This window comes from Delphinus delphis, chromosome 10 (genome assembly GCF_949987515.2).
Source record: "Delphinus delphis chromosome 10, mDelDel1.2, whole genome shotgun sequence".
Taxonomy (NCBI): Eukaryota; Metazoa; Chordata; class Mammalia; order Artiodactyla; family Delphinidae; genus Delphinus; species Delphinus delphis.
In genome coordinates, this window is record NC_082692.2 from 76,488,314 (window position 1) to 76,512,673 (window position 24,360).

Below are 24,360 nucleotides of genomic sequence, written 5' to 3' on the forward strand. Positions count from 1 at the left end.
TGGTTGATGTGTTTATTTTTGTGCCAGTTCCATACTGTCTTGATTACTATAGCTTTGTAGTATAATTTGAAATCAGGAAGTGTAACACTTCCAGCTCTGTTCTCCTTTCAAAGGGTGGCTTTGGTTTCTCAGGGTCTTTTGTGGTTCCATAGGAATTCTAGTATTGTTTTGACTATTTCTGTGAAAAATACCATTGGAATTTTCATAAGGATGTCATTGAATCTATAGATCACTTTCAGTAGTATTGGTACTAGCCACATTTCAAGTGTTCAGTAATATATGGCTAGTGGCTATCATATCAGGCAGCAAAGATAGAGAACATTCTATCATTATAGAAAGTTCTATTGGACAGCACTGTGCCAAATGCATAAATGAAAATAAAATCCTTATCTTCCTTGAGAATTTGCTTTGTTAATATTAGTTATTATATTAGAATACAGATGAACACCATCTTATCCCTTTGTGCATCAGACCAGCAGTTTGATCCTCCTGCTTCCCTTTACCTACCTCACCTGTCACTTGGGGTCCACAAATATGAAATACCACATTTTCAACATTGCTGGTGCAAAAGCTCCTTCCCTCTTAATCACTATTATGCAAATAGCAGTTATAGATCATTGATGGAAGTAGCAGGAATGCCTTGCTATGCCCCACTGTTTGATCTGAAAATAAATCCCTAGGTGTTATATTACATTTGTGCCTAGTGCTACCTGGGATTCCGTTGGTGCTAAAGATATTTTTCTTATCTTATTTTTCAATTCTTATAACCCAACCCATTAAAACTAACTCTCCCTCTCTCTCTCTCTCTCTCTTTGAAATGATCCCTTTGTAGCCAAGGATGGCACTACAAACCACTGTTAGTAATCCCTTCAGGAGCCTTGGCTGCCTGAAGCCCTCATGCTGAGCTAAAATGACTTCATTATCTGTCCTTTGGTCCCATCCATGTTGTGGGTCATTGAGTTGCCTTTTTTTTTTTTTTTTTCAACCTAACTGGCTGCACATACAACTTCGGGGATCCATTTCCTTTTCCAAACCAGCATTTGTCTGAGATTATTCATGGCCGATTGCTTTGGGCTGGCTTGATTTGTTCTTAGAATTGTTTCCCACTCACTCAGCACAGTGATTCCCAGTTTTGGGCTCTTTTCCATAATGTCCCCACAAACGGTTCTTTGGGCCTTATAGCAGCTACCTTCTCCTGTACCTTGATTCAACCATTTGAGCAGCTGCTCAGGACAGACTTGTGTACCAGTGATATTATCTGTACACAACTTTTCACCCCCACCTCTCTACTCCCCCAGTATAGATGGTGTGCTTGTTGTTACCATTCAGAATTTCTCTACCGGTGGCCCTGCTTTATATTTCAAATGTGAGTGTCCTTTGGACACCTGTGATGGGAATATTACTCTGCAGACGATCTGAATGTGGTGGATGGAAGATTTGCCACGCTGGGGTAATCGGATTTTGCTGTCGAGTGCTACCTTGGTGTGCCACATTCCAGAAGCCTGCCAAAGGCAATTCTCTGGGCTCTCTGATATGGTTTTCTCCTTGACTTGCAACGCTTGACAGCCTTCTGCAAAGATAACACGTTTCAGTGACAGCTTTCAACTTGGTATCTCCAATGACATGTTTTAGATGAGTGTAGGGTTCACTCAGTGCAAGTTGATTCATGACCTTGGTCTTCCAGAAGCTGATTATCAATCTCTGTCACTCTGCTGTCTTCCCAGAGTGATCCCCAAGTTGTTGCCTGTCTATGGGTGCATGCGCCTGACTTTGGAGCACAGCCATCCAAATATGAACGCATCTGTCTCTGAAATTTCAGAAGAAGCATGGCTTTCTGAGAAGCAGAAATAAATCCTCGTGACTTCTCAAACTGTACTTACGACTACAAAATTTATGACATCATACTAGGCGGGCCAGTATCTCATAAATAATCTAACATGATTCTATAGGAGTGATTTTTTAAAAGTGCCAACCATTTGTATGCAATTTTAAATGTGAACATCGAATTGTTTTTCTGTTCTCTTCAAAGAGTTTCAATTTATGTTTGTCTAGAAACTTGGGTGCGAAAACCAACCTGTGTCATTGTTGTTGTTTTAAATAAGCATGAACCTAGAAACTTCTTTATTCTGCAGTTCTTAAAATGCCAAGCGAGTTCGTAAATATCGCAGCATTTTAGAGAAATATGAGAATTCACTTGCTTTATCAGTTATGCACGGATCATATAAATTGAGCTGAACACGGTATAAATACAGTGCAGGGTGCTGTGTGTCTGAATTAAAGGTAAGAGTTCATAATATCTGCAGTGAGTAGTATTGATAGGCAACTTGGATAATATCAGTTTAAAAAAACACACATATCATTGTATACTATAATTTTGTAAGATGTGACCATTTGGGGAAACTGGATAAAGGGGACTCGGGACCTCTGTATTATTTCTTACAACTGCATGTTGATCTACAGTTATCAGAAAGATTAAAAGTTTAATTTAAAAAAAAAACCGTATGTTGTGAGCCACATAGTCCGTCTTTGTTACCGTCATTCATTTCATATCTAACTTTCATACCTAGATGCCAAAAAAAAGTCATTTTTATTAAATCATTAATTTTTAAGCAACACCTATTTTTCTTCCCCAAAGTCTTTTCTTGAACCTCGCACTTCTAGAAAATAAATCCAGGAAGGAATATTTATTTTTTTTCTGGTAGAAGTTTACAGGTCACTTATCTGTAAAATAGACTGTCATTTGCATATCAAAATATGAATTTAGAAAGTTGATATTTAAAGCGGCCTGTTACATACAGACAGTAACTTCCTTGTAAAACAGTTTTAATGTTCATATCTGTCTTAACCCCCGGAGAGGGCTATATATTTAATCTAGCATAATCAATAGAGCAATGTGGTTGTACGTAGCCCACTTCTCGAAAGTTGTCTAAAATATCTTTACAAGACAGATAGCATCTCTCTATTTCTTCCCGAAGAGCCATGACTGTCTATTGTGCCAGTTCTCATCTGATTCCATCTAAAGTTTCATTTTTGTAGAATGAAAAGATAATGCATTCATTAAGAATATTTCAAGATAATCTTGCTGTTCCTAGCATTAGCTTCTAGCTAAATGATCAAAATTTAAGACTTAGATGGTGCTTCTGATATATGTTAATAAGCCACGGTCTCCTATGAGTTTTAACTATTTGGAGGATGTTTTTGTGTTTCTTCACTACTTTTTCTTTTACCCTCCCCCCTACACCAAGGACAGGTAGTAAATACATTTGCCATGATGGTTGTTACTTCCATTTTCACATTTTATGTTGGTTTACTATATTTTTTCTTTGCCTACATTCTTTGTTATTTGTCTGCCTATACCAGTGCCTGGCGTAGATGGATTCAAGAAGTAGTTGATAAGTTAATAAAAGTAGATTGATGGTGGGAAAAGTCTGTGTAGGTAAGTAGGTCAGGAACCATGTCCTAATATGTTGCTCAGCCCATAAAATTCGGACAAGAATTAAGAGGCTGTTGCCTCTACCTTACTTTACCAGGTCCTTCAAACTTTTATGGTAAAGTGACACCATAAGAACCCACAGACTTAAACTAAGAAAAGAACAACCTCATTGCAGGCTGATATGAAGAGAAAAATATAATCTTAACAACCTCAGTCATTTCCACGTGCTACGTCCCTAACTGAGCACGTGACCCCAGCTCAGTACAAGAGGAGCATTTGGCCCTGCTGCTCTGCTCGCCCACAGGGCAAGGCTCCCCTGGGCCAAGCAAGTGTCTGACCGTGAAAGGCACTGTGCCTTCTGTGGGTCACTGCAGTTACAGCTCAAACTAACGGCTGCCCCCATGCTGCCCTGCGGAAGCAGTGTTCTGGTCTAAGGTTGGTGGAGAAACTGATGCGAGCCTTACTGAGAGTCAGTACCAGGCTGCCATTATGGGCTCCTTACAGAGTTGCCAGTGGTGATTTTCATGGTGCTTGATTTCTTCCCAAATTCATGGACTTGCACGCTTAGCCCCCGCTCAAGAGGGCATTCCACAGTGCCAGCATGATTGTCCAAGTGTCACATGCATGAAAAAAGCCTTTAGCAATCCTGAGATTGGGAAGGAAGTTTCTAGGAATTCTGTGTGTGTGCTTGTCTTCTCATCCCTGATTGGGCTTTCTCTTCTTTCCATTTCTATTCTACTTCTATTCTTTCTGTTCTGTTGATGAGTATCTCTCCATGAGCTTTCACTTTTTTGCGGTTTGCTTCTCTCCCACTTTTCCTCTCACATCTCCGTGAATTTCCCCACCCCTGTAAACAAGGCTCTGCCTCTTGCCTGTTGGTCTGTTTTCACTCCCAGCTCCTAGTTTTGGCCCCCTTCTCTCCCTTCTTCCTGTCTTCCTTAGAGCTGGCCGCAGATGAGAACCAGAGTTTGAAAGTGTTTTTTCTTGCTCTGTTTATGGAGTAGAGAGCCCGGTGCTGATGGTGAAAACCTGAGTATGTCCTCATTTCAATAAAACCTATATTCCTGATATATTGATGGGAAGGGCTTTAGGACAAGTGAGGTACACAATGATACCCCAAGTATATGTTCTTGGGGTTTCCAATTTTGCTTGATACCAAACCATCAAATTATTTGTATTCTATTACCCTCCCACCCCCTTGGAGTGATCTTAATGATCCTTGGTAGATGTAAATGTGGGCACTGAAGATGGACCAGCATGGGGTCCTTTTTCCTGGATCACATTTTTTTCTTTAAGCTCTGAGTTTTGTTTATGCCACTAACGAATTGGTCATTTTGCTCACAAAGAGGCTGCCGAGGTTTCTGATTAAAAGCGTAGCATCAGCCAAGTAGACAGATGTTTGGAAACATCTGGGTGTTCAGCACCATTGACACTGGGCATGCCCAACCCTGACTTCATAATACCCCACAGCCCTCTGGTTAGTTCAAGGTTGCCCAAAAACGAAAATTTAAGTGTAATTAAAAAAGGATCTGTTCTTCTTTGGGGGGGATGCTAAATGTGCTTTGGCTCTTCTTAAATTTCTCCTATTTCAGATATCCAGATTCTTGGGTTCTTTTCAGCCTGTTACCATTCAGTCTTGCCTGAACCCTGGAATTCAAGTCGGAGCTATTTCCCTGGGTCTCTTTGGCAAGACGCACTGCAAGCTCTGTTTCCTGTCTGCTAAGCTCCACTTCCCTTCTCTTATCCCCATAGTCCCAGTCCCTGCGCTCGGGTGGTAGCAGCTATTTTCTGGGTAGACCGAAGCCTAATCTACCAGTTACAGAATGGGCAAACCAGCGCTATATTACATAACTAGACTCAAAACTGAATTCACGATTTTGAATTTTGAGGGTAATTTTTGAAGCGTTCCTTTCTTTTTTAGGGCACAGAACCTTCTGCTAGGTTGTCATCTGTCGTATCTTATATGATTAAAGGGTCAACTAATCCACTTTGTTCCTCTTGCTCAGTTTAGCAGCGAGTTAACCGAGACCCAGGATAATCCCATGACTTGGCGTTTCTTGGTTCTCTGAGGCTGCTCCGACTCACATTGTCTGTCCACTATCTCTTTACTAGATGAATGCAGTAACCTCCTGACTTTGTTTTTTTCTTTTTTTAAAAATTAATTTATTAATTTATTTATTTTTGGCTACATTGTGTCTTCGTTGTTGTGCGCGGGCTTTCTCTAGTTGCGGCGAGCTGGGGCTATTCTTCGTTGCGGTGCACAGGCTTCTCATTGCGGTGGCTTCTCTTGTTGCGGAGCACGGGCTCTAGGCGCGCGAACTCAGTAGTTGTGGTTCGCGGGCTCAGTAGTTGTGGCTCATGGGCTCTAGAGCACAGGCTCAGTAGTTGTGGCTCACAGGCTCTAGAGCGCATGCTCAGTAGTTGTGGTGCACGGGCTTAGTTGCTCCGCAGCATGTGGGATCTTCCCGGACCAGGGCTCGAACCCCTGTCCCCTGCATTGGCATGCGGATTCTTAACCACTGCACCACCAGGGAAGCCCCTGACTTTGTTTCTACCAACCAATGTTGCCTTCCTTCCAGGCCTTTTCCGTTTAGTAGCCACAATGATCTTATTTCCCTAATCTGATCATGTCTGTGCATCTCCCCCTCTTTCTTTCTTGTTCTCTCTCAACCATATTGAGGACCTCTCACTTCTCTGCAGAACTCAGACAGACTCCTTGCTGTCCCTGCTTTGCTGTCTGGCCTCTATGCCACACCCTGCTCTGTGGGCACCAGTCACCCTGGCTTCCTCCACACAGGGCATTTGCATGAGCTTTTCCTCCTGCTGTGTCTTCTCCAGTCTGGGGTTGGATGCTCACCTCTTACCACCTGTCCCACTTGCAGGGTTGCTTCTGTCATCTCTTTAGTTGCTGGGGCCTGTCTTTCCCACCAACTGTACACTCCGTGAAGGCAGGAGCTAATGTCTCATTTACTTACCTTTTCTTCCCCAGTAGTTACTTGGTAAATGATTTGAAAAAATAAACGGTAGTGCCTACAGGGACGTTAGTAGAAGCCTAGAACTAGAGCCTGTGTGTCTTGACTTCCAGACCAGAGCATTTCCCTTTTCACCAGGAGCCTGAAAGCATCACCTTATGGACACTGGAATGGTGGGTGGTCTGGAGGTCTCACCATTACGATCCAATAATGGGAGTCTTTTCCCATCTTGTAGTGTTAAAAATTGGTTGGGAAGTGGTGGAGGTAAGACAGTAACGTGCTTATTTTCCTTCTCATCATTTTTTTGTTTAACTTTTGGCATCTGCTGCTGTTTACTCAGATTGTAGTGTGAACATTTGCTTTAGGCCAGCATTATTTAGACACACTGAGTTTAATTTATAAACAGTTTGTAGATGTCCTGTGAAGAATGCAGTGAATGCCTGGCACTCAGTCTTCCTGTCAAGCTCAGGAGGAAAGTAACTCCTTATCCATGGTGTGACTCCTACCTACCCCCTGCCCCTGTGTAGAGCACTTTTTCATTATGGGGCGCCCTAGACACGGGGAATCTGTGAAAGCTGTGGATCCTCTCCCTAGGATAACTTTTATAAACAGCACTTATATAATGCCATCTAGTTTTTAACTCTAAGTTTCAGGTATACAGCATTATAATTGGACATCTGTATACACTACGGAGTTATCACCGCCGCAAGACTGTTTACTGTCAGTCACCGCACAGTTGATCCCTTCCACCCATTTTACCCACCCCTCCAACCCCTTGCCCTCTGGTAACCACTCATCTGATCTCTGTATCTGTGAGTTTGTTTTATTTTGTTCATTTGTTCTGTTTTTTTTAGACTCCACATACAAGTGAAATCATACTTATTTGTCTTTCTTCTTCTGGCTTATTTCACTTAGCCTAATGCCTTCAAGGCCCATTCATGTTGTTGCAGATAGCAGGATTTCATTCTGTTTGTGGCTGAGGAGTATACCATGGTATATACATATACCACATCTTCTTCATCCATTCACCTATCTATAGACACTCATGTGGTTTCCATATCTTGTCTATTTTAATAATGCTGCAATAAACATAGGGATGCATATATGTTTTCAAATTCGTTTTCATGTGCTTTGGATAAATACCCAAGTGGAATAGCTGGGTGATATGGTAGTTCTAGTTTTATTTATTCTTAACTGTTTTCCGTAGTGGAAAAATTCCCACCCACAGTGTACAAGGGTTCCTTTTTTTCCACACCCTTGCCAATGCTTATAGCCATTCTAACGGGTGTGAGGTGATATCTCATTGTGGTTTTGATTTGCATTTTCTTATTAATTAGTGATGTTGAACATCTTTTCATGTGCCTGTTGGCCATCTGCATGTCTCCTTTGGAAAAATGTCTATTTAGATCGTCTGCCCAATTTTCAATGGGAATTTTTGGGGTTTTGTTGTTGTTGAGTTGTATGAATTCTTTTGTATTTTGGACATTAACCCCTTACTGGATATATGAATTGCAAATATCTTTTCCCATTCAGTAGGTTGCCTTTTTGTTTTGATAATGGTTTCCTTTACTGTGCAGAAGCTTTTTAGTTGGATGTAGTCCCATTTGTTTATTTTTGCTTTTGTTTTTCTTGCTTTTGGAGTCATTCCGCAAAAGCATCAATAAGACCCATGTCAGAGAGCTTCCTGCCTATGTTTTCTTCTGGAATTTTATGGTTTCACATCTTACATTCAAGTCTTTAATTCATTTTGAGTTAATTCTTGTGTATAATATAAGATAGTAGTCTAGTTTCTTTCTTTTGCATGTGACTGTCCAGTTTTCCCAACACTATTTATTGAAAAGATTGTCCTCATTCCATTGTACGTTCTTTGCTCCTTTGTTGTAAATTAACTGTCCGCATATGTGTGGGTTTATTTCTGGGCTTTTACAGTGCCATCTTCCTGCTATAATGTGGTGAATGAGTTACTGTTGTGGGCATTCTTCATGTGTCAACCCTTGTGATCTCATAACAAACTTGTGAAGTTGCTGTTGTATTATTCCAGTTTCACAGAATAGGAACTGAAGCACCCAAAAATGCAGTAACTTTCTCACAACTGATAGTGGCAGATCTAGGGCTCAAATTCAGACCCAACTGGCTCCAGAGTCTGACTTCGTTTATGCACCCATGCTCAGAATTTTACTTCCTGTATCAGGAGGATGTAGACCGCGAAGTCTGTGGGTGGCTACTGCTTTGGACTTTGGACTCCAGGTTAAAAACCCTGAATTTGAAGCTCCCAGTTTCTTCCACATCCTCCATCATTCTGCTTTAATTTCATCACAATCCATATTAGCAGTTGAACAACCAGAGGGGCCTCATTCTAGACAGTGAACTCCTAGGTACTTTCCCTGCCTTCTCCTCCTGGCCCATCTTTCTCCAGTCTTTAGCTGTTGCTTGCTACCTTCCTAAATGTCACCTTATCCAGATTCACTCTTGGTGCTACTGTTTTAAAATTTAAATTAAAATGTATTTATTCATTATTATCGTAGTATCGTTTAGTTATTGTTTTTCAGTTGATGCACTTGATTTTAATTAAATGAATTGATTTTAAAGCAAAACGTTTTATCAACAAGTTAATACAAAATGCTGTGCATTTGACAAGGATAGACTTATGTAAAAAATTAGGTCTGTAATCTGTGAAAATAAATCAAAGGTACCAACGTTATTAAGTTCTAGCTTACGTATTTACTTTTCGGTAAAGGGGGAAATGAATGAGTATCGTTGAAAGGTGGAGGACATATTAGCATCAAACTGGGATTTTCTTTTCACTGACGTGACTGAAAGAATAGAAAACATGGAAATCTGTTTTTTACTCAGTGTTTTAGTAAATTCAGAGCAGCCACTCAACACTTAACATCTCAGGTATTTGGGTCACACCTACCTTTGCTGTTTATTGTCCTTGCTCAAGGACACGTTTTGTTTTGTGGGAAAGACAATATTGCTTTAAAATGGAACTCTGGGGACTTCCCTGGTGGCGCAGTGGTTAAGAATCCGCCCGCCAATGCAGGGAACACAGGTTCGTGCCCTGGTCCGGGAAGATCCCACATGCCTCGGAGCAACTAAGCCCGTGCACCACAACTACTGAGCCTGTGTTCTAGAGCCTGCAAGTCACAACTACTGAGCCCGCGAGCCTAGGGCCCATGCTCCACAGCAAGAGAAGCCACTGCAATGAGAAGCCCGCGCACTGCAATGAGTAGCCCCTGCTCACCACAACTAGAGAAAGCCTGCGCACAGCAACAAAGACCCAATGTGGCCACATATAAATAAATAAATAAGTAAATTTAAAAACAAATTTTTTTTAAATAAGTAAATGAAATGGAGCTCTGCCTGAAAACGGAGAGTTGCACCTGTGTGGTTGCCCTTCTGTGCTGCTGCATGAACTCCGACCATGTCTCTAGAAATTATTGGTAGGTGGACAGAAGCCCGCATTGGCTGTGTGCTTGCTGAATTTCTGGCACTGGGTTAAGTGCTTTCTGCGTGCGATTTCTTTCAGGCGTCAAAACAGTCTCACCAGCTAGGCACTGTTATTGCCATTTGAATAATGATGGAAACCAAGACACAGAGAAGTCAGGTAACTTGCCCAAGGTCACCCCGCTGTTAAGTGGCAGAATGAGATTCTAACCCAGGTCCGTCCATCCCGTGAGCTCATGGCCCTTCCTACATTCTGTGCTCCGCAGCGGCTACCTTTGGTACATTTTGTTGTGAAACAGAGCAGTGTTATCAGTGATCATCAGCAAAGTGTTGCATGGTGGCTGGGCAAGTTCTCTCTTTCCAGTGTTATATGTAAACAAAAATTTAGCCGCTTTCGGAAGGTGGGGGCAGTACATGCATGTAGTGTGCTGTGTGCTCTAGTGAGAAATACTGTAAAATGAAAAATGAGATTAGTGTTTCAGGTTGTACAGTTCCCTAATTATGCTTTTAATTATTCATGAAAAAGAAGTAAAATGACCCCTGACAGAGACATAAATGATTTAGGTAAAATCAAATATTTATAAGATGCTGCGGAGTCCCTGCATGATTGTAACAGATGCGCTCAAAATTCTTTGTCTTCATCTTTTGGATGCAAAATGTTATGGATAGAATCTGTAACCAGCTGTGAGTAATCAACAGTGTTAAAGACAATACTGAGCTAATTCATAGGTATTTGGGCTTTGGAACACTGGTTTAACACAATAGTTTGTCTTCTAAAATATATTGTGTTCTAGGGATCACCAAATGACAACCCCTCCTGCTAGTTCTTAGGTTTTTTAATGGTTGGAAAAAAATCAAAAGGAGAATATTCCATGACGTGTGAAAATTATATGCGAATTTTAGTGTGGATAACTAAAGTTTTATCGGAATACAGCCTCACCCATTCATTTACATATTGTGTTTGGCTGCTTCTGGGCTACTAAGACCAAGTTAAGTGGTTACAGCAAGGGCCGTAGGACCCACAAAGCCTTAAATATTTACTGTCTCACCTTTTACAGAAAAATTTTGCCAAGCCTTCTTCTAAACCATGCGTAGCACACAGTAAAGGAACATGCCATAGCATGTTCAATCACCATGAGAAACACTTGCTCTTATTTCATTTTATCCTTTAATTCTCTGTCCCACTAATTGAATGTTCACTGTAACTTTTTCAAAAGTTGCGAGAAAACTGCCTTTGAATGCAGTAAAAAGGGATTATTACAAACAGGGTTCCGTCACTTGCTCTTTTTTTTTTTAACGTCTTTATTGGAGTATAATTGCTTTACAATGGTGTGTTAGTTTCTGCTTTATAACAAAGTGAATCAGCTGTACATAAACATATATCCTCATATCTTGTCCCTCTTGTGTCTCCCTCCCACCCTCCCTATCCCACCCCTCTAAGTGGTCACAAAGCACCGAGCTGATCTCCTTGTGCTATTGGGCTGCTTCCCACTAGCTATGCTTCCCTTTTTACAGAGAAGTCCTGAAACTAATTGCACTTGTTTTAGAAATGGGTCATTAGTCTAGTCCCTGTCTTTTATGGAGACCTAATTTTCATGCAGGATTTCTCTCTGAGGCTTGAACTGGCATCTCTTTAGGAAGAGGAGACAATGAGGATACGAAAGCTTTTCCCTGCCTTAAATGAGCTTAGCTTCCAATCACAGGCCATTTAGTATGTTGGTTGGCGCATTGATCACAGGCTATTTGGTATGTTGGTTGGAGCGTTATGCGTATTCACCAGCCAATAAGTGTTTGTTAAATGAATGAATGAATTCACTTTAGACAACAACAAAAAAGGGGGGGAATGTATGACTTATAAAATAAAATCTCTTTTTCATCCACTTGGATATTACATTCCTTTTGGAAAAATAATTTTTCTGGTAGTATCAGCCCAAGTTATTTGTTCTTGATTTCTCTTTTCCATGTTTCAAGGAAGAGAGATGTGATTTTGAAATTTAGGATTTGAATTGATTGAGGTTTTCTATGTTAAGGACTTCTTATGTGTTCTTCCGGATGGGCTAAGCAAAATTTTCTTATGCTTAGAATTAAAAGACATAGTAAAGTAAATCTACTTAGCTGCAGTTACTTGAGTGACTTAATGAGTAGAATTTTCACTATACTTTCCTGGACACCATTATCAAATATGAATCCCAATCCCAGCTGTTTTCCCACTGTTATTTCCTTAATATTGGTAGAACCTACAAATTTTATTTCCTGACGCCTTGCTTAAGTTTTCTGATCAAAGAAACATGTCTTCTGCAACTGACTTATATATATATTTCCCATCTCATTCCAGACCTCGAATCTTGGGATAGCCCCAGGAATCAGTGTTTAAAAAGGAAAAATAATTTTGATCTTCAAGCAGATTTACAGACCCTGATTCAGAGCCACTTACTCTATCATTGTCTGTTTTTTGTTTGTTTGTTTGTTTTTCCAACTGTGAAATGGTTAAGAAATTCTGAGACCATTCTCTGGGAATTTTCATGAGTTAGAGTCAACTGGCTCTTGAGAGCGTTCTGCAGCTAGAATGTGCTTATTTATTCAGACTAATGTTTTTGACTTGCTTTCTAACAGGTATATGGGAAGTAATTCCCATCATGTAATCATGAACTTTTATTTGAAGCACAGGAGCAATCTTTCAAGTGTGGTTTTGAAACTCATTGTCGTTTCCCTTCTGCTTTACACAGTTGCCATCCTTCTGAAAGACGACTATTTTGTCAGCGGTGCTGGCCTCCCTGGCAGATTCAAAGCTGAGAAGGTGGAATTTCATTGGGGCCACAGCAATGGTTCTGCAGGCTCTGAACACAGCATCAACGGCAGGCGGTTCCCTGTGGAGGTGAGAGAAACTTGAGATGTCAGGGGCAGCTGTGCTTTGGGTCTTGACATTAAAGAGATGCTTTGTCTTTACCCCCAGTCGTCTTGCAAATCAAACTTGTACTGTCCCTGCCTTTGTCTCTGGAAATCTTTTATATACAGCATGACAGCTAGATAGCCATCCTCAAGTTCCTCATCTTTGTTTAACTGGTGAAGCATGTAGACCTTGTGGGCGTCGTGGTTTGAGTAGACTCACCCCTGGTAGATGATTTCGGACCCCTTGTTTCATTCGATGTGGCTTCTTTGCCCTGTCCTTTCTGAAACCCTGCTTTCCAAAGTGACATTCTGTACGAAACTCTGGCCACTTCGTTTTCACCCTTTAGAAAACAGAAAAGGTAACCGATATGTGAAGGGGACTCAGAATCATCTCTCAGTAGGGAAGCTGCTTTAAGGTTTGTGTGATCTCCACGCTGTTGAGGAGGCAGCTGTGGCCATTGGTCGTATGACTCGCTGTTAACTTTGCGGGATTGACATTTTACCTCCTCTGAGTCAGTTTTCTCAAAGATCCGTGAAGAACGGGTAGTGCAGTAGGTCATGTGTATCTTTTTGGCGACTGAGGGAGGGAGCTTGTTTCCAAACTCCGTTTTTAGTCTTTGGTGGGGACAACACATCTGTTCCATTGCTAACCTTATTTTTGTACCTTTCATCATGATCAGGATGTGAATATTCTTTCCTTGGGACAGACATATTTGTTGATTGTTTGGGTGCCCACGTGGTAAGCTTTACAGATTTGTAGAAGAACTGAGAGGGTTTGTACCCAAACCTGTGGCTGTACTCCAACATGGAGTGACAGCTCTTAGTGTTCTGTGACTTTAGTAAGTCATGACCTACTTGGGTCATCTGATGAATACTTTCAATCCTCCTCCATAGAGAAAAATCCATGTATGTACACACAGATTTGGGCATAATCTGTAGGGTTTCATCACTCACCCTCACTCCTCAAGCCCGTTCATGGATCCTTTAGACAACCTTGAACCTTAGGTGAAAAATCCCTTTAAGAGGAGAAAATCAATAGTATTTCTTAGTTTATAGATGCTTATATTCACATATCGATTTGTTTCTTATCCATGATTGCCTGAGAAACCAGAGATCACCATGCTGAGAAAGTGCTGCATATTTTTTTCTTGTTTTGAGCTGACAAATTCACAGTATCAAGTATTCTTCCCATATTAGGATTCCTCTATCCTTGGGACTTCCTGTCCTAGTCACATTAAAGTTTCTACTTAATGGGCTCTCTTTCTCCTTTTATGTTGAATGAATCATTTCTTAAAAATCTTAGCTTGATTTGTACTTGGAAAACTTGATTCCTAGATGCCAAGTTGATCAGATTTTTTTAAGTTTGGGGTTTCTCTTTTGTTCCGGCTGGCCAGTTCCCGTTGGCGGTGTCGCTGAAGGGAGAATTTATGCCTAGCTAGCTTTGCTCTAAAGCTTCTTTATCCTAGAAATGGGTTGCCATTTGTTTAGTTAATGTTGTTCTGGACAAAAGACCTGTGCTTGGAAGTTTGAAAACTTAATTTGGCCGCTGCCTTGGAAAAGAAAAACTCTGGAGGAAGGAACTGGGAACTTCTGCCTCATTCCTAATCACAGTCCCTAACGCCTGTCTCCTCCTATTTGAGTCTGGAAAAATGAATAGACTAGATGCATATTCTTTTGAAAACTTATTACTTTAAATGCATTTTGTTTTTTACTCAAAGATGGCCATGAAATTCAGAAACTAATTACAAACGGGAGCTACAATGCCCAGACTTATTTTTGACCGAGCTATTCGAATTTATTTCTTCTAAGTCATGTCACATGGTAAGGCTGCCTCTATTAATTGGGTGCTTCATTGAAGCCCATCTGGTTCATAGCTTGTTTTTTTTTTTTCTAATGTGATAAACATGTTAAATTACTTAGTGGTTGTATTTGGAGGAACTTGAATTTCAGAGATTAAAGGTAACGGGAGCAAATTGAACTATAAAATATGCACAGAAAAGTTGCTCACTTTTGCGGAAGACATGTCTGTGATACGTTAAATTGTTTTATTTGAGTTCTTTATTAACACCAGCTCTCTCTGAGATTTTTACACTGTTTGAGCATCTCAGACTTGGTTTATGTCTTTCCACATAACTACAATGCTTTTCAAGAAATTAAAATGAAAGTGAGAAAATTATAATGTACCATGTAGTAATCTATCCGCGTTGGGGACATTATTTATTTTATACAGAGTCAGAGAAGAGTCATTGTGGAAGATTGGGATAGGATTGGTAGAATACAGCATTGGTTCTCAACTAGAGACAGTATCCTCCCCCTCAGAGGACATTACGTGTTTTCAGGGGACGTTTCTGGTTGTCACTGTTGTGGGCATTGATACGCTACCAGCATCTAGTGGATAGAGGCCGGGGACGCTGCTCAACATCCCAGTTCATAGGACAGCCCCACCACAAAGAATTATCCAGCCAACGTGTCACTATTGGGAGACTCTAGGGTAGAGAACGCAGTATGTTTAGTGGAATCCAGACTTCCTTTACTCATGTGGCGTCATTTGAAGTAGATTTAAATAAAGACTCAGGGCAAAGTTGTTCCATCCTCTTGCAGCTTTTTTTTTTTTTTTTTTTTTTTTTTTTGCGGTACACGGGCCTCTCACTGCTGTGGCCTCTCCCGCTGCGGAGCACAGGCTCCGGACGCGCAGGCTCAGCGGCCATGGCTCACGGGCCCCACGTGGGATCCTCCCGGACCAGGGCACGAACCCGTGTCCCCTGCATCAGCAGGCGGACTCTCAACCACTGCGCCACCAGGGAAGCCCCCTCTTGCAGCTTTTGGAGAGGAAATGTACCTTGCTTTATGGGTCAGAGCATTGCTGGTCCTGGTTTCTTTCGATTCCATTTGGGATAAAGTCATGACCTTGGGTATCTTACCAGCTCCCTCGGTGCTCCAGTGCTGCAGGTTGAATTTTAAGCATATGCCCCACAAGACTCTGGATCTGCTCCTTGAGGGTAAATTGCAACAAACCCAACTTTGTAGGTTTTGCTGCTTCCCAGGAATTCTTTGAGGTCATCTACAACAACTTTGTACACATTGAGAAATTAAACGTCTCCACACTTTCCTGGCTGAAATCCTGGACTCAGCCTTGTAGTTCCTATACTTAAAAACATCCAGTCTAGGGCTTCCCTGGTGGCGCAGTGGTTGAGAGTCCGCCTGCCGATGCAGGGGACACGGGTTCATGCCCCGGTCCGGGGAGATCCCACATGCCGCGGAGCGGCTGGGCCCGTGAGCCATGGCCGCTGAGCCTGCGCATCCGGAGCCTGTGCTCTGCAGCGGGAGAGGCCACGGCAGTGAGAGGCCAGCATACCGCCAAAAAAACCCCACAACATCCAGTCTAGTAGAAAAAAAATGTCCTTGTGAAAACGAAACAAAAGTCTTTAAATAGCAGCGTTCTTTATACCTCAGTTAAAATTAGAAAAGAAAGTTGGAATCAGATAAGGCTAGAAGACTAGACCCACTTTGGATCCTCAGAGGCACTCACCTCCTATTTATTCAGCTTTATCTCTTGTCTAGCAGCAAATTTTTCTTGAGTGCCTTCTGTCATGTGGGTGCTGGGTTACAAAGCTGAAGAGGAAAGAGAGTCCCACCCTCAAGATATTTATACTCTAGTCATGACACAGAAACTGACCGAAGAGTCCCATAAACAGCTGTGTAATATCAGTTGTGATATAGTCTCTGAAGGAGAGGGACGTTTTGTCATGAGACAGAAGACCTTGGTGGAGACAGATACTTATTAAGAGGGAAAAGATTAATTGGAGCCTGCCCATAGAACAGGGGTGTGCAAAGGCCCTGAGACAGGTGATACTTGGTACATTTAAGGAGTAAAGAGAGATCAATGGGGATTTTGATAGGTAGGATAATACCCCTCCCCCAAAAAATGTCCACTCACTAATTCCTGAAAATTGTGAATGTATTTATTCCTTTACATGGCAAAAGGGACTTTGCAGATGTGATTAAGCATCCTTAAAGTCAAAAGGCTCAAAATATTCCTGTGATTAAAATAGTAGTCCTGTTTGAGTTCTTCTGTGGCCACTCCTCTTTGTATTATCTGTCCAACCACAGTTATCTGTGACGGCTACTACCCTATCCTAAATATTCTCCCTACCCCACAGTTATTCCCTGTTTTAAATAAGGGTTCATGTAACACTAACAGGAATTGAATCATGCGGTATTTCCACTGATAACTGAAGTTGGAGGTAGTGCATACAGAAACCTCCAGATAAAACCCTCTGAGAGCTCCATTAAGGTAGAGGTTCATTGCATGCTTGTTGTCTGAGGTAATTAAAATCTTGTTTATTACAATAAGAGATCCAGGAGTTGTTGATTCAGACTTACTGGTGCTTTATGAGTTGAAGTCTTCAGTAAGCTTAAATGATCCAAATTAATTGTGTGTGCCCTTTCCAGTGAAACTCACAGCTGGTTCATTTCAGCTCAGTTTAGAGCATCTTAGCAAGTGAGTAGAAGAAAATACATTTTTCCTAATATATACCATGCACACGCTACCATATGGTACAGGTCTGCAGTCCCTTAGGCGAGACCCTTGAGGCCAGATGTTTTAGAATTCGGAATCGTTTTTAGAAAGGCATGATGGTGCATATGCCATTTATATTTACAGAAGACACATAGTGGGGTCTGGGCCTATACCCCTTGAATGCATTCATATTTCTGCAGCATGTGGATGAATATTCACACTAAGGGGGAAATATCAATATTCAACGTAGCTTCACATCTCTTCACATCAGATTTTACTGCTGAATTAGTTTTTGCACCATAAATATCAGTAATAACAGAACACCTGTGTTTTAAAAACTGGGTCCATAGCGTGGCACTGCTTGTTCATGTTCCAAAGAGCGAAGGTTATTACCACTCATGACACAAGCACACTGAATTATTTGTCTCCCTGCTGGGCTGGATATGTCTGGGTACTACTCTAACCCTGCTCTCTGCTCTGTCCTGGTATTGTACAACATTCTTAGTCCAAGTTAAGGTTTGTCCAGGGGACAAGAAGCTGCTAGTGTTAGACTGAACTTGTTCCGTGATTGGTTCCCACTGAACATTCTGTTTGAGCCTGCAGTTGCCTTCAGTATCCACGTCTGTGGGTATGTTACCTCCACCGGCTCTGTATTCCCTCCTGTCTGTCCAGCCCCTACCTTCCTACCTAGAGTCAGACTAATGATTTGCTTTTCATTTTGCGAACTGGATCTTGGTTCTTCCAGTGCTTCTGTCACATTCCAGTTAGATGGTTGTCTTGCACTGGACCCCTAGGTTATGTCCAGGTGACCTGCATCTGCCTTCCCTGTCCCAGGTGAGCTTATGCACTTGTGACACACGCAGAGGCCTCACCCCGTGTCACCCTCTCTCCACTCATGCAAGCATGGCAGGTACTGCGCGACTCAGAGGTGGACCAGTCCAGCTAGGGATCGAGCTGCCACATTAAGTCCTGGCTTCAGTGGAGTGACATTCTAGTACAGGACTAAGGGGGATGAGTGCAGTTTGCCTGGCGCTCGTTCGTGTATCCCCGCTTTTCTGCTGGAAATAAAGGTTGCCATATGAAATGCCTTCTTGAAGATTTACTTTATGCATCGGCATACCAAAGGCTTTTAGAAGTCCTCCATTGAGGAAATCTGTTTGACTGTATTTAAATCAGTGTTTTTCCAAACTCACGTGACCAGTGTAAGTTAGCACTATCACTCTTTTGGAAATGAGGTTCATAACTTTCTCCTTTCCTCCTTTAACCCATATTCCTTGTAAGAAATGGAGTCCTGTTCTAATAAGTGTTTTCAGAGAACACCAATCATGATCTGGATTTCCATTATTTTGAAAACTATAAAACCAAGAAGGCTTGTTCACAAAACAATTGTTTGGTGTCTCTGAACTCAATACTATATTGCTTTGTCATTAGAGAAAACTAATTGAAGGAAGTCATTGTCATTGAAGGAAGATTGAGACTTTTTCTATTAAAAATAACTTTGGGGGCTTCCCTGGTGGCGCAGTGGTTGAGAGTCCGCCTGCTTATGCAGGGGACACGGGTTCGTGCCCTGGTCCAGGAAGATCCCACATGCCGCAGAGCGGCTGGGCCCGTGAGCCATGGCCGCTGAGCCTGCGCGTCCGGAGCCTGTGCTCCGCAACGGGAGAGGCCACAACAGTGAGAGGCCCGCATACCACAAAAAAAAAAAAAAAAAAAAAAAAAGAAGAAGAACATTTGAGTAGGCCCCAGTACTTAGAGTGTGCTCAGTGGAGAAGTGCATGCCTGATTGTACAAAGCCAGAGAGCGGGTTTTGTGAGGCGGAAGCAGCCTTGGTCCCTTCGTGATGTCTGACAGTTCTCGTCACACACAGTCATCCTGAGATGTGAACTTGACTCAGGACTGTTTGATGGTGTGTCACCAACATGTGGGGCGCTGGTAACTGTTTGGATCGTACTGAGAATCTCAGATGAGCAGATGACACCCTCTGAAAAGAAACTTGGTTAAATTGGAGGTATTCTCAATATAGAAACTTGAAGACCCCATGAGTGGGCGGGGCGCGGGGCTTGTATAACCAAAAAGCAGGCTTAGGGGGCCGTGGTGGTGTTGGAGGGTGGGGCTGGTGTTACCGACTCGGGTCCTTGGACTCTTGAAGGAATAGAAATTGGTAAGAGGCCACGTGAGTAATTCAGGCAAGCCTTTACTGGGACTGGTCCTGAGGGAGCCCTAGGAGGTCAGGCTGGTTCCTTAAATGGGGTGAGGGTGGGGGGCTGATCGGGCTGGAGGGGTGGCGTTGGTGGTCTGCCTGCCCCCTCGGTGGCGCTGTCTACAGGGTTCATATGCAATACCCTGCTTGTGCTCTTGCATCTCAGAAATGGCAGTTGGGTTTTGGCCCTTTGGTATCTTATTGTTCATCATTGCCCCGACTGGGACTGCTGCATGCATGAAGTCATTTTCTAGACCCTTATCGTTTCTTTGTATTTTGTTGCTTGAGGAGACGTTTGTCCCGGAGCAAGCACTGCAGTAAAGGGTCCCAGGTCCCAGCCTGTCTCACTGGTGGTTGTGCTTGTAACATGATACTGTAGACACCATTTAATAAGCTTTACCTATGTCTGGAATGTTTCATATCTCACCAGCCTTATGAAAGAGGTGCTCTTACTGTACCCTGCTTACAGATGGCACGACTGAGCTTCAGGGACGCTGAGTGGCTCGGCTGGGGTTTACTACTAGTACTCCAGAATCTGGGTTCCTCTGTCTCCAAAATCATTCATTTTATTTGATAAGTTATTTCATTGTTTTTCTTGTCATCAGTATAGGTTGTTTTTAGACTGACCAATGCAGTAGAAATAATTTTGTTGTAATCTTTTTTTGCGGTACGCAGGCCTCAGTGTTGTGGCCTCTCCTGTTGCGGAGCACAGGCTCCGGATGCGCAGGCTCAGCGGCCACGGCTCACGGGCCCAGCCGCTCCGCGGCACGTGGGATCTTCCCGGACCGGGGCACGAACCCACGTCCCCTGCATCGGCAGGCGGACTCTCAACCACTGCGCCACCAGGGAAGCCCTTTTGTTGTAATCTTAACCACTGTTTATTGTGTAATAGGAGAGGGGAAAAAAAAAAATCAAAGGGCTTCAAATGTTCAAAGATGGCTGAACCAGTAGTAAAACATACAAAGAGGAGAAGTAAAGGGAACAGAAAATGCCATCAGCTCTTTGGGTAGAGATACCTGTAGCAAATACTCCACATTTTATCTGCCTTGACCACTTCAGTCTATTTTTTATCATGTCAAGAGCAACGCTGTCTGATAGGAAATAGAATGCGAGCCATACATTGTAATTTAAAATTTTCGGTTAGCCACCTTACAAGAGGTAAAAAGAAAGACGTGATTTTAATAATTCATTTTATTCTCTACAATTTATATTATACAATAATAATCATTGTTATGATTTTAATCATCTATTATTTTTACCCAAATACATTAACATTTTCTATTTCAACATGTAATCAAGCTGAAAAGTTATTACTGAGATATTTTACATTTTTGTTTGTACCGTCTTTGAAATCGGTGTGCCTTTTACACTGAGAGCACATCCCGAGTCAGACTGGCCGCATTTCAGAGGCTCAGGACCCACATACAGCTGTGGCTACTGTACCCGAGATGTGCCAGGCTTAAGGGTTCCAGACCTCAATGACGAAATTGAGATAATAAACCAGCCAAAAGGCTAACAGAAATTCTCCAAGAGAAATCTTTATGCTGAATCTGTGGTCATTTTTACACTTTTTCTCTTCCAACAGAAAAAAAAGGTAATCAGCAGTTGACTTTTATATTGGAGTCTGACTTGGTTGTTGAAGAGCAGGTTTTCTCTTTTTCCTTTATAAGCTTTCAGGTTGTTTCCCGTTATTTATTTTCACAACGTGCGTTCCTGGGGCCTTGAACACTGTTCTTCTCAGAACCCATTTGCAGGCTGGGGAAGCCACATAGAGCTGGTTAGGGAGACCTTTGTGCCGAGGGCAGGGATGGACCTCAGGCGGCCAGATCAGATGTATTGTAAGTTCAGGTCCAGAGGATTTATGGGCATCTGGCTCAGAAAGACACCCCACACCTCCACTTTTCTTTTGTCCTGTCAAAATTTGAACAGGAAGGTTTCAAGCCATCTTAAATCTAAAGCCTTTGAGAAGTTCTGTAGTGCCGACGTCACTCAGAAAGGACAGTTGGAAAGATTTATAAGGAATAGAAAGAAGTCAAGATTGAAAGGAAGTCTATTTCCTCTCTCGCCTTTAAATCCCCGGCCTAGAATTTCATAGTGCCCCACTTTAATGGGATGGGAATGGATTCCTAAACCTTCCATCTCCGGATTGTATGGCCTGGCGCTGTATGCAGCACAGATATTCCTCTGGGTACATTTCCTGCGATATACGGAGACCAGCTGGGCAAAGTTACCAAAACCCTATTTTAGTTAAAAAAAATAAAATTTTATCTCTTAAATGTTTCAGGATATCTTAGAAGACAAGGCTGTAAAAAAAACTCAGGTTAATACATGAAAGATACTTGGGTTAATAGTAAAATAACTTCTAAATTCCAGCTCTTTCTATACAGACAGAACTTTGATTTTTGAATTTCCCTATTAAAACCTTTACTGCATTGGTTTATAAAAAGTTCAGTGTGCAGGGAATCTTCTTAATTGACGCTTCATCGTTTACCATTCTCTGATCAAGGAAGGCTCTGAGTGAAAGAAAACCCATCCCATGATCTTCTGACATTTCTCAGCCTGACTCTGCCTTTGAATTTGCCTGTCTCTATCTCTGTCTTCTTTTTTCTTTCTCTTTTTTCCTCACTTTATTTATTTATATTTATTTTCTGGCAGCGTAAGTGTGGGCTGCAATATCATAACTATACGTAGGTAGCGCCCTTAGAAAAATATGCCGTTAGTCTGTTTTCTAGGTTCTTGTTAGTGGGTCTCAATGCTCTGTGTAAAAAGTGATCTGTCGTCAGATATGTTTAGGAAACGCTGCATGGTATGTCTTCCTCTTATAGATTGATAATAAGCCAATACAGTAAAACGCTTGAGAAATATTCCAGTAGAGAAACCTGCATAATTTTCATTTAACTGGAGTCTCCCCAACTCAGGTGACCATGGAACTCTTCTTATTTGTATCTCCTGCGGGACTAATGACGAAGAGAATGAATACACGGGGACAGGCAGTGTCAGGTAGTTCCACAGAGAGTCCTTTTCTGTGTCTGGATGCCGTCTATATAAATGTTCAAATGACTTCCTTACACTCTGTCTTAGTTTCTAAATTATCGACAGTGTTTGCTTGTTCAGTTGATGAACAGAGCCTTCTCTGCATGGGACAGAAAGTGCCCTGGCCTCAAGGGACCTTTATTTCAGCAGATGCTAGGGCCCTGAGGCCAAAGCCTGCCTCTCCTGCTTGAGCAGGCAAGGGCAGAGTGATAGGAACGAAGTCAGCAAAATAGTCAAGGTTCCGATGATATGAGGCCTGTGGACCATGGGAAGCTCTGTAGTTTTTACTCTAGGCCAGATGGGAAGCCCTTGGAATGTTCTCAGTAGAGGAGCGGCGCTATCTGGCTTATATGTTACAAGGATCCTTCTGGCTGCACTTGCACGTGGAGAACAGACGTCAGAAGATGATTATAATATTTCAAGAGAGATGATGTTGGCATGTGCCAGAGATGGGGGCAGTGGGAAGAGGTTGAATTCTGGTTGTTTTGAGGGAAGAACGTATCAATCGAGACGAAGTATGATATTGACGTTATCTTAGAAAATTTGTATTTCTTGGTTAGGAAAAAAAACAATTTGAGGAGAGAAAATTGTGGGTCACTGAACAGTCTGTAGTATTTTATCGCATTTCATTCAGTTTTTAAAAATTCTTTTAAATCTCTATGTCATCTTCAAATTGTACTTGTGTAATAGGTATTATATACCAGTTTTGATTACATACTATATGTTATACACTAGGGAAGAATGTAGCGTGGGGAAATGATTAAACATGACAATGATAAAAACAAACCCCATTTTGGAAGGCTTCATTTGAGTTAATAGATGTAAAGTGCTCTCAGCAGGACTGGAACATTCTAAGAGCTTATTCAGTATTCCCATTATTATTATGTGTGAATCCTCTCCTTCTGTGAGGCAGCAGATCCTTAATCCATCCGTTTACTTTCTTTTCCACTATTTCCACCCAGGTTTAAGCCATCACTGTCTCTGACTTCGACCAGTGTTATAATTTCTTAACAGGTCCATCTTGCCGCTGCAACAGTCCACTCCTTATCCAGTAACCAAAGTTTTCTTGTAAACACTTGAATTGCATTACATTGTTTTCTTTAAAATCCTCCACCAGGGGCTTCCCTGGTGGCGCAGTGTTTGAGAGTCCACCTGCCGATGCAGGGGACACGGGTTCGTGCCCCGGTCCAGGAGGATCCCACATGCCGCAGACCAGCTGGGCCCGTGAGCCATGGCCACTGAGCCTGCGCATCCGGAGCCTGTGCTCCGTAATGGGAGAGGCCACAACAGTGAGAGGCCTGCGTACCGCAAAAAAAAAGAAAAAAAATAAAATCCTCCACCGGTTTCTGATCCCATGTTGAACAAATTCCAAAATCCGGTCTCGCCTTGCAGAGCCCTACTTGATCTGGCTCCTACTCCCCGACCCCCCATTTTCACTGACTGTTTCCTCAGTCCAGAATATTCTCTTCCTGTTTATCGCTTCTCGTAGCTCATTCCTTCCCTGATCCTACCCGTTATCAGTTGCACGCTCTCTCCCCTCCCAACTCAGCCACTTTCTTTCCTGTTACCCACTTTCATTTTCTTCACAGCACCTATCACTTTTTGAAATTGCTTATTGATTTACTTGTTTATTTTTTAATAAATTTATTTATTTAATTTATTTATTTTTGGCCGTGTTGGGTCTTCGTTGCTGCACGTGGACTTTCTCTAGTTGCGGTGAGCAGGGGGCTGCTCTTAGTTGGGGTGCGCGGGCTTCTCATTGCAGTGGCTACTCTTTGCGGTGGCTTCTCTTGTGGAGCACGGGCTCTAGGCACATGAGCTTCAGCAGTTGTGGCTCACGGGCTCAGTAGTTGTGGCTTGCAGGCTG

At 42.2% G+C, this 24,360-nt stretch overlaps 1 protein-coding gene across 3 annotated transcripts in view; it reads left to right on the top strand.

Annotated features, from left to right (window-relative positions):
* The window catches only part of PTPRG (protein tyrosine phosphatase receptor type G), a 725,910-nt gene that overhangs the window by 417,639 nt on the left and 283,911 nt on the right, over positions 1 to 24,360 (top strand). For all 3 annotated transcript variants that reach the window (XM_060022819.1, XM_060022820.1, XM_060022821.1), the window contains exon 4: positions 12,579 to 12,727. In XM_060022819.1, the coding sequence (XP_059878802.1) occupies positions 12,579 to 12,727 (149 nt within the window). The remainder of the gene's footprint in view (positions 1 to 12,578; positions 12,728 to 24,360) is intronic.